The 14964-nt window shown below is 36.2% G+C and overlaps 1 protein-coding gene across 1 annotated transcript in view; it reads left to right on the top strand.

The window, feature by feature from the left end:
- The window catches only part of Plxdc2 (plexin domain containing 2), a 394422-nt gene that overhangs the window by 309972 nt on the left and 69486 nt on the right, over positions 1-14964 (top strand). The window contains exons 8-9 of the mRNA XM_013014718.1: positions 5086-5181; positions 5393-5474. Coding sequence (XP_012870172.1) covers positions 5086-5181; positions 5393-5474 — 178 coding nt within the window. The remainder of the gene's footprint in view (positions 1-5085; positions 5182-5392; positions 5475-14964) is intronic.

The raw sequence follows: 14964 nt of genomic DNA, 5'->3' as shown, positions 1-14964 counted from the left end.
TGTAGCTCAAGTGGTAGAGCACTCGCCTTGAGCTGAAGAGCTGAGGGACAGCGCCCAAGCCCAGAGTTCAAGCCCCACCACCGACCCAAAAAAAAAAAAAAAACCTTCTTTGTACAAAATGATGCTTAATTCTTAAATTCACACATTTCTAATGTTTTGTATTTGCTTGACTGTGACTTGAACTTTTTCTTCTTGAAAGTACTAGAGTTTGAACTTAGGGCTTCATGTTTGCTAGGCAGGCAACCACTCTACTACTTAAGTCATACTATGCTAAGACTATTTTCTGTTTTAAGTTGTTTTATAGATAGGACCTCATGTTTTTGCCTGAACTGGCCTCAGACTGCTATCCTATTTCTGCTTCCCAAATAGCTTTACATGTATATACCAAACACCTGGCCTGTTCCTTGAAATTGAGGTCTAACTTCTTGCCTTGATTGATCTTTATCCTCTACATCTCAGACTGCTAAGGAGCCAGGACTACAGGCCTGAGCCACTAGTGCTCAGCGTAGTGAACATTTATTTGACAACAAACAATAAATGAAAAGATTAGCTGTGCAAAACTCAGCTCTCTGATCACTCTACTGTAAAAAGCATTGGGATCTTCCTACCCAGATTTATTTGCTTTGTCATTTCAAATGGTGAATTCAAGTATTCAGTTTTTACCTTCTTTTCCACGTTTTCCTTCAAACTTGCACTGCCTCACACTTTAATTCCTGTTTATTTCCCCCTATTATGTAATGTACATTTCTGTTGTGACTCACACTTTTTTACTTCACAGAATGTTTCTGTTTTTCACCAGTACTGCCTGTCTACATTTATAAGAATTTAGTTTTTTCTCATTGAATTTTACTACAAGAAGTTTGTTCTTTTTAAATAATACAAGGATTCGCTCCAGCTGAGGACTCAACATCTGACTGATGTATCTCTACATATCTCTAATATTTTCTTTCTTGTTGGTTGTATTTTTGTTGTGATTTATAATTGATAAAACACTCTGATTTTAAAATGTTGAACTCTTACCTGAGTTCACCAGATTTTATTTAATGAAGTCACAACTTCCTATTCTTTCAGAAAAAAATAATTAAGGACATGAAATATAATGAACTGACGTGAGATTTGTTGTCGTTGCAAATGTATATTAAAACCTGTTCTCATAAGTTTCGGGAGCAGGGTGTTATATTTTTCTGGGCAGAAGGAGCCATGATGTTGGTCACAGGTCTACAGTCAAGTGACAGGAGGCCACTGGGCCACCATGTTGACTTGCTATACCAACATTGGGGCTGCTTCTTGGGCAAAGTGATGACAAAACAAAGCCAGAAGATTTAACTTTTGGGATCCATTAGTTAATCTACACACACAAGGAGAAGGATGGCAGGGTGCCAATTATTCTGCTGGTAAGGTATTGTTCTGGGCCACATGTCCAACTCCCTTCAAATACTGAGCCCAAGTAAATTTGAACATTTGGATTTTAGCCACAACTTCAAATTTTGCAAGCAGTCAGAGAATGATGAGATGAGCAGTCAGAGAGATTTGGATTTACTCTTCATGATCACCCATGGTTTTTGGTGCATTATCTAAGGTATAATTATATTACCAGTTAAAAGGCATAGAATGACAGGCGGAGTTAGAAATAAAGTTTGGAGCACATGCATTTTTTATTTCTAGATGTTTTCCTTAACAACCTCAACGAGCTAATTCTGTTGCTGCCCAGCTTCTTTGTGTGGAAGTTTGTAACTGCTATGATACTGTCTTTTTTTAATCTGAAGCCTCTTATTATTCCTGAGTCTTCATGCTGGGAATAAACCTTGTTTATTGTAGTTATGCAACCTGTGCTATTTACATTAAAGGGATTCAATAAATAGTGCTGTGAGCTGTGCTCTATTTGAACTAGAAAATAAAGTTGAACCATTTGGGGTCAGTCATTAGGTACTGACAACATAAATAGGAAAATATTAGTGAACCTTTTATTTGCTATGCTAATAAACTATTAAGAGATTTAAAAAATATGAGAATAGAAAAATTGATCCTTAAGGTACATTTCCCCTATGTGTTACTTTGTTCATTTTTTTGTTAGTGTCTAAAAGCTCATCACAGATAAGTTTTGTAGTTAATGTGGCTTTGCTAAAAGTGTAAGAGACTAGTTGAGACTAGTATCAATATCAGCAAAATTCTATTAAACATCTCAGCAAGATTCTATTTAACATCATTTTGCCTTAATGTTTTTTGAAGCAGATTCATGACTTAATTTCTGGAGTCAAATGAAGGCTTCTACCATTTGATGATGCCAACCAGTGAATAAATTCCTAATGACTTGTTTTTGACAGAGGTGTCTGTGACATAATACAGAAAGGACCATTTGGATGCTGTCATTGATTGGCAAGGCACCAAACAAAAAACATTCTCATTAGCTTTGGTCTTGTTAAGTTCATATCCTCCCAGTATTTGCAGGTGCTTGAGCAGGCGATAGAGCCAGCCTGGAGAAAAAGGTCCCCTTTCTCTTTGCTCCCTACCTATGGACAGTATTTAACTATCAGAGGCTTCCCAGTCAGTATCAGTAGTTGAATTTGCAAAAGATAGCATGAAATGATGAAGATGATGGGTGGTCTTTATGATCCAGTGGTCTTTATGGCCAGGCCATATTATCTCTTTACTTCTGAAAATTAAATTGCTCAACATAAGGCATGGAAAACTCCATATTAGAAACTTGCCTTATTCAGACAAATCATCTTGTTTGCCTTAAGAGTTTGTAAAAGGTGGTACATCTTTTTGTCAAAATTTAGATGACTGCAGCTTTTATTTGATTTCTGGGTCTTCCATTGGTGTTCAAGTCATGTTCGTACAAGTTCCATGTTGTCTCTAGGACTGTGGCTCCAACTTGAAGTCCAGTGATATGAAACCTGCAGCATTTCTCTTTGTGCTCAAGATTTCTTTTACTATTTGGAGTCATTGAAACTTCCACGTGAAATTTTGGGTTGATATTTGTATTTTGGCCAAGAGTGGCATTGGGATTTTGAAGGGTATTGCACTGAATTTATAGATTGCTTTTGGTAAGTAGAGCCATTTTCACAATGTTAATTCTACCAACTTATGAATATGAGCAGTCTTTCAAACTTCTCATGGCTTCTTCAGTTTGAGTCTTCAGGATCTGATAGTTTTCAATGTAGAAGTCTTTTTCATTTGCATTCTTGATTAAGTTTATAACTGGGTATTTATTTTAGTTTTTATTGAAGCTCTTGTGAATAGAATTGTTTTCCTGATTTCTTTTTCAGTCTATTCATTATTATTATACAGAAAATATACTTGTATGTTGATTTTATGTTCTGCTACATTGCTCCGAGTGTTTATTAGATATAGGTGATTTTTGGTGGAATATCCAGTGCCACGGACCGGGTTCTGTCGGGACGACGGAGGACACCTAGGGGAGGGACTGGAATAGGATGGGGAGGTGGCAAACAGACAACTCACACACATTAGGAGTGGATGCTGAGTGCTGAGTGCGATTTAATGCAGAGGATAACAAACTTTTATAGCAAAAAGTCTCCATAAGAAAGGGCAAAAGGTTACACAATCTTGCTGCAAGGCTTTGTTCTTGGATGGTCACCAGCTGGTCGCCTGAAAGGGCAAAAGTTTACACAATCTTGCTGCAGGGCTTCATTCTTGGGTGGTCAACAGCTGGTCGCCTGAAAGGCACTTGTTTCCGGCTTATCTCTAAGAAATATAATGGGTTTCGACGTTTGTCACCATCTAACCATTACCTTATTTCTATAGAGGCCTTAATTGTCCCAAAATCTTATGGGACAATTCCTGTTCCTTCTTTAATAGTAAGGTCACGGAGGCCTAGATCTAGCAAGTCTCTTAGTAAATGAAAGAGAGTAACAGGAAGTTCTTTCTCCTAAGTAGTTAACTCAGCAATTGCCATACATTCCTTCTGTTCTAGTCGCCCTACAGCTTCTTGTAAGTTTCTTACAAACAATTCCTTCTGCTGAAGTGACTTCGTGAAACCTCTAATACTTTTATATTTACTTATAACTTGCCTACTAAACTCTATAAGAGGGGTTTCAGGGTAGCACTTAACTCTGGTGAGTTAGTCATATTTTTAAGACACTCATCAGATATTGGAGTCGTTAACACTCTTAAGAAAGAGCTTTGAATAAGAGAACGTAGACAATGAGTAAGTACAAAGAACAGCAAAAACAGTAAAAGATTAATAGGCACTCTTATACAGTGAGGAAAAGAAAAGCAAGAACAGAAACACATCTTTCCCAGGGGTTTGCCAGCCTTTTTCCAGGAGTAGGCCTCTTAGAAGCCCTATTCTCCGAGGTAGACTTCGGTGAAGTCCCAAAACTTGGAGATAGGTCTCTGTAAAGCCCCATTCTCTGAGGTAGACTTCCGTGAAGTCCCAAAACTCAGAGATAGATCTCTGAAGCCCCTATCTTGGTCTGATAGATGGTTTCCCATGCTACGCAGACTCCACTGGAGTCAGCGTGGCAATCCAAGGCCTTTTATGGATAGGATTGTATCATTAGCAAGAAGGGATAATTTGACACCTTTATTTTTCTATTTGAAACTCTTTGTTTTGACTTTAAATGTTTTTATCTCTTTTGACTTATATTTAAGAATAGTATTTTAACTATTACAGGCATCAAAATGCCATTCTGGCATTAACTTTAGACTGTGAAATTTTATAATTACTGCCCATCTCTAAAAAAAAAATTCACTTTGATCTTTAACTTGGGAGAAATTATGGCATCTTTTTTTATTATTTCATGTGTCTAAACTTTTCAAAATACATAAATCCACCAAGAAAACACCATTGGTATTCTCTGGATGACCAAAAATTGGACTGGCTCAATCAGCAAGAAATCTAACACATAGTCAGTGTTTACATCTTCATGAATTAGAAAGACTTCTGTGTACATGTTTTTCAGGGGATTTTTGTACAGTCTCTTCATAGGCTGAAGTGTTATTTTAGTATCAGGTAAAAAAAAGTATATAATTCTCCACCTATTACTAAAATGCTATCATTTTATATGTGGGGAAATATGAAAAACTGATTTTATTTTCTTTCTGAATTTGTTTGTGCAGATGTTCGAAGAAGAACAATTTACGAGTACCACCGAGTAGAACTACAAATGTCAAGAATCACAAATGTCTCTGCAGTAGAGATGACCCCACTACCCAGTAAGCCAATATGTGAACAGTTGTTGAGGGGGATGATTGTCAAGTTTGATGATATACTTGTTTCATGATTATCGTGTTAACTATATAATTAGAATGCTTGCCATGTACGGATAGCTTGATCCTGAATAGGAATGAACAAGTTAAAAGTTATTTTTTCCCCCTTCCATTCTGTCAATTTTTGGAGGTGAATCTATTTTCTCCTATTTCCTAGCATGCCTGCAGTTCAATGGTTGTGACTCCTGCGTATCCTCTCAGATTGGCTTCAATTGCAGTTGGTGCAGTAAACTTCAAAGGTAAGAAATAATTATTATATATGTAGCCTATGCTGGCCTGGAACCTACTATTTAGCCTTAAATTTGAAATCCTCCCCCTACCTCTGCTTCTGGAGTCCTGGGATTAGAGATTCAACACCATCAAGGCTGATTCAAATTTTATTTTATTTTATTACGATTTGTTGCCTCTACTCTCTCATTGACTTTTATGGGGGAGGGGTTTGTTATTTGTGGGGAGGGCATTTGGTTGAGAGGTTTGAACTCAGGGCCTAGGCACTGTCCCTGAACTCTTGCATGAAGCTCCACCACTTCGAGCCACAGCTCCACTTCCAGTTTTTGAGTGGTTAATTAAGAGTCTCATGGGGACTTTTCTGCCTCAGCCTCCTGAGTAGCTAGGATTACAGTTATGAGCTACTGGTAACTATCCTCTCCTTGAATTTTAAATGTATGTTAAGAGGACAAATTCTTATTTCATTAGTAAATGTGTACATGTAAAATATAGATATTCTATGACTAAAACACACACACAAAGATCAAATATGGGGATTTTAGTCTATTCCTTAAAGTGCCTGAAAGTGCTAACCATCTTCATACTCAGTAAGAGAGTTATCTGACATATATTTGTGTGTGTGTGTGTATGTGTGTGTGTATGTGTGTGTGTATGTGTGTGTGTGTGTGTGTGTTGGTGTGTGTGTGTGTGTGTGTACACTGGAATGGACACCTGGGTCTGGGCCTGGATGCTGTCCTTGAGCTTTATTTGCTCTAGGCTACTGCTCCACTTCTGGCTTTTTTGTGGAACAGTCTCACAGACTTTCCTACCTGGGCTGGCTTCGAACTATGATCAAACCACTAACCTCCAATCTCAGCCTCTGAGTAGTGAGGATTATAAGCATAAGCCACCAGCACCCAGCTTCTGACATATGTTTTTTAATTCTCTGTGCATTTTAACATTCATTCTTGGTGCAATTTTATGTCTATAAATTGATGATTTCATTCTACACTCTGGGGAAAGTATGGTTTGGTATATGTTTTCCATAGCCTGGGTTATAATAAATTCATACTCTCAGTAAACTTGTATACAATAATAACAAGAAAACTACTCAAGATTAGTGAAGTAATTCTGAAGCTCACACTACTTTAATAGAACACACATATGGTTTGGTCTCAAGCTATAACTGAACTTGAAACAAACTGCAGACTTGCTGGTCTCAGAAACATTGATTTCTTTTCACATCAGTAAAAAAGATGGTTTAGTCCCTTGAGCTTGTCAGAGATTACCCTGATATGGGAGGTACAGGATGAGAGGGAGCAGATTGCTTATGCTTCCAATGATGAATGGGCACAGTTCTACAAAACACTTGCAGAAATTCAAGGAACCTGAGCCCATGCAGAGGAGGACTTGCTTCCCAGATACCTGCTTGTTTCCTTAGCATGGTGGATATAAAAGATAAAGACTTTTCAATATAGTTTGTGGTTTTCTCAGCCTTTGTGCACATTTATTATGTCTTAGGCACCTGGAACACAGCAGTTAAGCATATCAACATAGTCCCAAGCCTTCTTTTGTGGGATTATATATACCCTGTTTGGGACTAAATCCTCTTCTCACCTTCAGAATCTACCAAAAGTCAGCTTCTCTTCCCAGGTGGAAAACTAAGTACTATGTTATTAGTTAGCAAATGTTACTGCCACCAGCTACAGGCATCTGTGTCTCACTCTGCACGAATGCACAACTGCTGCCATGCTGAAAGCATGTTTGGGAATGCTCGAAATGTCCTTGAATGTTTAAAAGTAGAAAGTCAGTTGGTTGATAACAAGCAGTTGGACACAATTTTAACTTACTAACTTTGTGAGTATTGTGGCTAGTATTGTGTCTAGAACAATGTTTTTCATGAGCACCTCAGTTCTGTGTACAATGGTACATGTTGGTACAGTGATTTCTTTTGGGAAATGAATCTCACATAGTGACAAGGCAGGCAAGCAGATAGAATTTTTCAAAGTAGATTTTAACTCAGGTATATATCTAGAGCAGGCGGATCTGCTATAAAACCAAAGGCTGATAGTGTTTCAGATTTTGCTATGATTCCATGAATATTAATAAATGCATATCCAAAGTTATCAAAAAACCTCTAGTTATAAATGTGAGGAATCTAAAGAGTTGGCATTTTCACATAGGTACTTAAGGAGTTACAGCCTCTGAAACTAGAAATGCTCAAAATAACTAAGTGGAAGACACTGATTTTCTTTCTTCATATCTAGTTCAAGATCAAGTTTATTCATTGGTCACTATCCTAGGCAAACAGTCATCAGCCTTTAGCATAGAGTTTCCAGATATTTCCTCATTTGTCTATCTCCATTGTCAGGCTCTAACTTGGTCAAAAGCAAATAAATGTATGATTTATCCTTATGACTTCATGGCATAAGCAACTTACATTATTTGCAGGAAAGTAGGAGAATGAATAAATTCTGATTGGATTTCAAATGAAAGAATTATGATTCTCTTTTCTGGAAATAAAGGGTTTTCTGGATAAGGGATGTTTCAGTATAAAGGCACAAAAGTGCAGAGGAAACCACCACCTACTGATTATCTTAGCCAGATTATCATTAAACAATTCTTGAAAGAAATAATATTATGATAAATTAAAGCTTTGAAGCTTCATCTAGGAGCCTCTCTACCACTGACCATTGGTTTAATCTACAATTTCAGTTGAAATATATGTGTAAAACCTTTAAACAAGGAGGGTTGGTGATCAAACATATCCACCAGTTGAAATCTGCTCTACTGTTAACATGTACTTTATGCTGAGAGATTTCTCAGCTAAATTATTATACCAAGGGATTTTTTTTAGATATTGTGTCTAACAACATCTTTTCAACAGAGGAAACTGGGGTGATTGGCGCTCTTTGCTCCAGTTTTGGGAACTCTTAAGTGTTAATATTTGAAAATTAACTCCCAGGTTTTAGTCTTAATAGCCTATTTGTTCTGTCTTAAGCCTGACAGGCTGTAAGTGCACCAAACAAGCTAACTGTCACTGTTTTTCTGCAAAATGGTAGACATACTCCAGGAAAATAAATAGAGCTTTTTATAGAAGATTCTACAAGAAAGAGATGTGATTTGTTTGTCAGTTGTGGGGCTTGAACTCAGGGCCTGGGCACTGTCTCTGTGCTGTTTTGTGTGGTTTTGTTTTGTTTTTCTCAAGGCTAGTGCTCTACCACTTTGAACTTAGTTACACCTCTGGTTTTTGAGTGGTTAATTGGAGATGAGTCTCTGGGAGTTTGCTGCGTTGGCTGGCTTTGAAACACTATCCTCTAATCTTAGCCTCCTGAGTAGTAGCTAGGATTACAGGCATGAGCCACTAGTGCACAGCAAGAGGTGATTTATAAGGGAGGATATAAAGCATCTAGAGGAGAATCTCAAGATGCCTAAAACTTCTGTATATTAATGAGGCATAGTTATTATGCAAGTGGTAGACAAGGTGGTTAATAGAAATTCACCACAGGCCACCACTAAAAAATACACGTTTTCTTTTTATTACTGTTAGGTGTTTTGTTGAATACTCAACACTGATTAAAATCTTGGATTTAGCTTTAACTCCTTAGCAATCTGGTTACATACATATCAAAAAAGTTCTGTTTAACTGATTGATTTAACTATGGTGGTTGCACTTTTGTTCAAAATAATTTCCCCATTGCCCAATATTAATTTCTCTTTAGGCCTATGAGCTTCCACACTTTGGTTTACTGCCCAAGATATATCCCTAGACTTTACAGCTTTTATGAAAAAAAAAAGAGAAAAACTCACTAAACTAAACTAGAGAATTCTTCTCCTCAGTAGTATAAAATTGTCCCTTGGAGTTTTGTTCTCATACCATTCAAACTTACTCCTTGTACCCATATGTTCCTGAATGGTAATCGGTTGCTAGTGATTACTGAACTCTCAAATTGGGCTTCCTCTAAAAAGATAAGATAACTTTAATTGGTTTGTTTATTTCCTTTAATTCTAGTTTTCAGGTGGCAAAAATTATGACAAAAGTTTTTAATGGCTTACCCAAGATCTAAGAAGATTTATAAGAACATAGAAGGAAACGTAATGTACCATGTGATTTTTTTTTGTTTCTTTGTATGTTCATCCCCCATGGTATAACCCCTGTTTTCACTGTATTTGATGTCAGTGCCCTGCATCTTGTATATACACTTCTCTAATTTGGGGAGAGGAAGGGAAAAAACAAAATGCTTAAATAGGGATACAGGCTGACCTATTGTAACAATGAGATGTACAAAACACTATGTTGAAAAACAAACTTTAGAATTTAGGTGGGGGGGGTGGGCAGGGGGAGTGTAGTTGTGGAGGTGGGAGGGAAGGGATGGTAAGGAAAAAAAAGGAGGAGGTAACAATGCTTGATAGGAACTGTACTCATTACTTTACTCATGTAACTGTAACCCCTCTGTACAGTATTTTTACAACAAAAAATGTATTTTTAAAAAAGAATATAGAAGGAGATCTAGGAGTGAAAGTACTTAAAATATTTGGCTCCTTTCTGTTTTTGTTTTTTAATTTTATTGTTATTACAAATGTGATGTACAGAGGGGTGACAGTTACATAAGTCAGATAAAGAGTACATTTCTTTTTGGACAATGTCACCCCTTCCCTCGATCTCTCCCAGTTTCATTTTCTTTCTGAGCCATCTTTCGTGACTGTAAATTGACAAAATCCCAATCATTTTGCTTCTTCTCTGTTCCTATAATAACAAAGTTTAAATGTATCCATTTAAGTTAAGATTCCTAAGTACATTCAGTGATAAAGAAGAGATACACATTTATATATCTAATGGAACATAAACTTTTAGTATAAGGAGGTAGATGTGAAGCAAATAAATACAGAGTACATAGAATTAGTTGTGATAAATTATGGTAAGGGAGATGAACAATGAAAATTTGCAGAGCTGACAAGAATAACAATAGATTTAATCATTATATCATTTTAAAATAACCTTGCCCTTTAAAGATTTAAAAGGTTGATCAGTCATCATCTCAAAAGAGCAAGTTTTTTAATTCGAAATATATTTTGACTGTATGTGTGTAAAAATATTCAAGAAAAGAAGGTTCATATTCATGAATGTGTGTGTGTGTATATGTGTGTGCGCACAGGTAGTCTAGTTTGTATAACGAAGTGAAAATGTGACATTTGGCTTTTTATACTTGTCTCACTCACCATTACAGTCTCCGCTTCCATCTATTTTCCTGACTATGATGTGATTTCATTTTTCTTTATGGCTGTGTAGTAACCAATGGCATATTTTTTCATATATTTTGTGAAGACTAAAATATGGTTTCATTTGACAGTGTGGAATAGTTTCCGTATATCAGTCATATATACATTGAAGCAGTTGTAACAGAAATCAAGGATTAATCAAAGTCACAGGTCTCTTGAATCTGGGTAGTTAGGTTAGTAAGCCAGAAATTTACAAACAAAACTTGGATAGTGATGCATGATCTGTTAGATTTAAAAGATGGATGGATAACATGTCAGATATTTAAAATTTGTGAAAATATATAAGACCAGTAAATCTAACCAATAATTCATTATGCATTATTATTTACCTTAGAGAAAATAAGCTCAAACTGAGAGAAAGAGACAGAGAGAGAGACAGAGAGAGACAGAGAGAGGGACAGAGAAAACATTTAAGTAGAGTTTCAGGGAGACAGGCACTGGTGAATATATTCTCTTCATGCTTGAACTCAGGTCTCAGGTTGCTAAGCTTTTCTTGTTCCTTTAACACTTACCATTTGCACTATGCCTCCAGCCTTGTTTTTATGCTGATTAACAGGAGCTAGAATATAGAAGGTTGTTCTTCCTCAGCTGGCTTCATACTGAAATCCTCAGATGGCAACATCCTTATTACAGGCATGAGCCACTGGTACCCTGTTCCATGTGACTCTTAATTATATTTATAGCATTGGATCTACCAAATATATACTATCAAAGGAATAGTGGCTATTTTCCATACTAAGCAGCTGGGTCTAAGTAAGCCATCAATTTCATCTAAGGTCAGTCAAAGACCCACCCACCCCTAGTCCTCTGGGGCAATTCAGGATGAACAATATTAAGAAACACATTGAGCTCCTGCAGGAAGAATAGACTATTAAAAGATGTATTGTGCTTCTGAGGATTATTATACTAAAGAATATGCAGCATACTTTAAGTTTGATTTTCACCTTTTTATTCACCTCAGAATATAACCCTCAAGCAAGGGGCACCTCTACTGTCATTCTTTGGGGGATGACAAGGTAGTCTAGTTATAAGGTTAATTTAATTCAAGATTTTAAGATTAAAATTAGGGAATCAGAAATACAGTGGTTGAATGACAAGCGGTTGAATGGCAAGTCAGATACCATTGGAGTCAATGACTCAAAATGCAATTTATGACCCAAAATAAATCAGTAGCTAGAATTAGTATAATTGTATTTGTTCAATTATACCTTTTACATCCTGGAAAAAGCCATATATCCCAGAACCCTTTTGACATTATGGCCTCTGTTCATTTTACATGTAGTTCATCGAGGATATATTTATATGATTCACATAGAGGAGCATTTAGGATTTCTGATTGGGTGTGAAGGCTAAACCTAGTAAATAGAAAAATTTTAAAAATCAAGGAGACTTGGAGAATTTCTACCACCATCAGCTTATTTTAATGCTTTGGGATAAGATAAGGTTCACATTGCAAGGGCACTAAAGTTTATATGGAAGTGTTTCAAAACTTTTTTTTTAATCATGGGTCGGGTCATGGGGCTTGAACTCAGGCTTGGATGCTGTCCCTGAGCTCCTTTTACTCAAGGATACTGCTCAGTCACTTTGAGTCACAGCTCCACTTCATGTTTTCTGGTGGTTAATTGGAGATAAGAGTCTCATGGACTTTTTTTTCCTGAGGCTAGCTTTGAACCAAAATCCTCAGGTCTTAGCATCCTGAGTAGCTAGGATTACAGGCATGAGCCACCAAGGCCTGGATCAGAAGCATGAGTGATCCATGTTCTAGGGTCAATAGTTTTATGTTCTAGGTTAATTCTCCTTCAAGTTGAAATCACTATATCTTATACAAATTGTTGAATAGGAATACATGGCCAAAAAGATTATGATTGTCAATGTATAAATTGATTGCTAGGCTTCAAATATAAGATATAAATTTCTCTTTCTTTCTTTCTTTCTTTCTTTCTTTCTTTCTTTCTTTCTTTCTTTCTTTCTTTCTTTCTTTCTTTCTGTAGTATGGTGTGTGTGGGGGGGGGTGTGTGTGTATGTATTGGTCCTGGGGCTTGAACTTAGGGCCTGAGCACTGTCCCTGAGCTTTTTGCTCAAGATTAGCACTATACCACTTGAGCCACAGCTCCACCCCTGGCTTTTTGGTGGTTAAGTAGAGATAAGAGTCCCATGGACTTTTCTTCCTGGGGCTGGCATTGAACCAGAATCCTCAGGTCTCAGCATCTTAAGTAGCAAGGATACAGGCATGAGTCATCCATGCCTGACATGAATCTTTTTATAACTCTAAGAAACACATTTTGTCTTTGGTAGGATGTATGTCATCTGCAGGGGATTCTGAGGTGGTCTGAAAACAGCACAGTAGAAACTCATGTTTGACCTGGGACTGCAGTGACTTGCCAAAGATATATAGCTACAGTTATCAATACAACTGAAATTTAGAAGTAATGCAGTTCAAAAACTCTGTAAATATCTGAAAATATATGCTGTTAAGTACATTAAAAGTTTTAATTTTATTTTTTTAAAAAAATATTAGCTACTAAAATGGTAATTTAGGGTGCTAAGGGAATTAAGGTACTTCTAGAAAATTTGTACAACCTTGGTAACTATCTTTGAGTTACAGTATCTACAAGTAGTAAATTGAATTTTGAAGTCATTCTAGTTCAAGACATTTCATAATTTGTCTTATCAATTTTCAAATAAAAAAATCTTAAAATTTCTGCTAGTTATCTTGTCCAAAAAATACAGCATAAACACCTGTCTTCCAAAAATGGACATTGTTTCAAGTAAAATTCTTTTTCTCCGCCTTTGAGTTTTCTAAGCCTATCTTTAACAAAAGCTTGCTGATTCTTTTGTGTTTTGAAGAACATTAAATATAGAAAAACTTCTGAGCAGATAGCATATTAGTAAGTGGGTTCCCTTCCTCACTTCAAAATTGAAATATTACCATTTTATCATATTTCCTTTTGCTCAGTTTAAACTTTTACCTGCATATCACTTCCTACCACCAACCAATCAATAAGCAAAGAAACTAATATTTTCAAGAAGAAGAAAGAAAACAAATTTAAAGTATATTAGGAAAATCTAAGTTCAATTATCAGAAATTCAAAGTCAAGTTTCTCAGAAGCTGTATGTTCAATCTGTACATTTTTCTTTTGGGAAGACAGCATCTGATTCACTAGCTTTTTGTGGATATAAAATGCACGTCATTCTTTTTGGTTCTTTTCTTTCTATTCCACAGTACCTTTTTTCTCTCAATCTTCTTATTACCCATTTTAGTGTCTTGTCTCCTTCGGCCACTAGCAACCTGCCAGACTTTAAGTAGGGATATGTATAAAGAATAGAAGTGATATTCTTTCCTCCAAATTCTAAAGATAGCTGTTTGAGCCAGACTCTGAATAATGAGGTCCCACCTTGAAATACGCAGGCATTTTGAGTTGTTTTTTATTTTTCTAGTCAATAAATGCTGTGTGCATCTCCATGTGAGCACCAGTTCACACACCAAAGGTAAAGGCTATAGAATTATTTAACATCTCATTATATATGGTAGTCATTTAGAAAACTAGACTTCACTAACATTGATCTAACAGCATGTACAGAGAATCTAATAATTGACCATTTTAGTGCTAAATTGTAGTTCTTTTCCCTTAGCTTACTGCCACTAATGTAATAATGAGTTGCCCTGAAATAATTAAAAGTTAATTAGCCAAGAATGAAATTGCTCTTGCTCGATTTATAAAAAACCGTAGGTTCCCAAAGTTCTATAAGGAAACAAAAAACATAATCCTTACAAGCATTATTTCAAAAAAGCAAAGTTCACAGTTTACCTGTTAAAAAATATTGACATAAGTGTTGAATACTGGGTGAACTGTGCATTGACAATCTATGTTGAAAAGGGCAGTACTGTGGTAAATTCCAATATTAACAAAACTAGTTTATAGTTCCATTATTTGTTTTGCTGAAAATCTAATGTTAAACTCTAGAAGAATGTTAAAAATAGGAAGTAATATTTACGCTAGCTCTTTTTATCTTCATACAGGAAAGTTAGAAAAAAATAGTTAATGAAATAGTTTCTGATATTCTACCCTCTGCTAACTTTTATCCCCAAGGTTAAGACATGATGGTTTATTCATCCTTTTATACATTCTTCCTTTGTTCCTTTTTCTTTCCCCCCACAAACACACTCCTTCCTTCCTTCCTTCCTTCCTTCTTTCCTTCCTTCCTTCCTTCCTTCCTTCCTTCCTTCCTTCCTTCCTTCCT

The sequence above is a fragment of the Dipodomys ordii genome, unplaced genomic scaffold (assembly GCF_000151885.1).
Source record: "Dipodomys ordii isolate 6190 unplaced genomic scaffold, Dord_2.0 Scaffold24, whole genome shotgun sequence".
NCBI lineage: Eukaryota > Metazoa > Chordata > Mammalia > Rodentia > Heteromyidae > Dipodomys > Dipodomys ordii.
The sequence above is the reverse complement of the archived record's forward strand: the minus strand, read 5'-3'. Positions and strand labels throughout refer to the sequence as shown.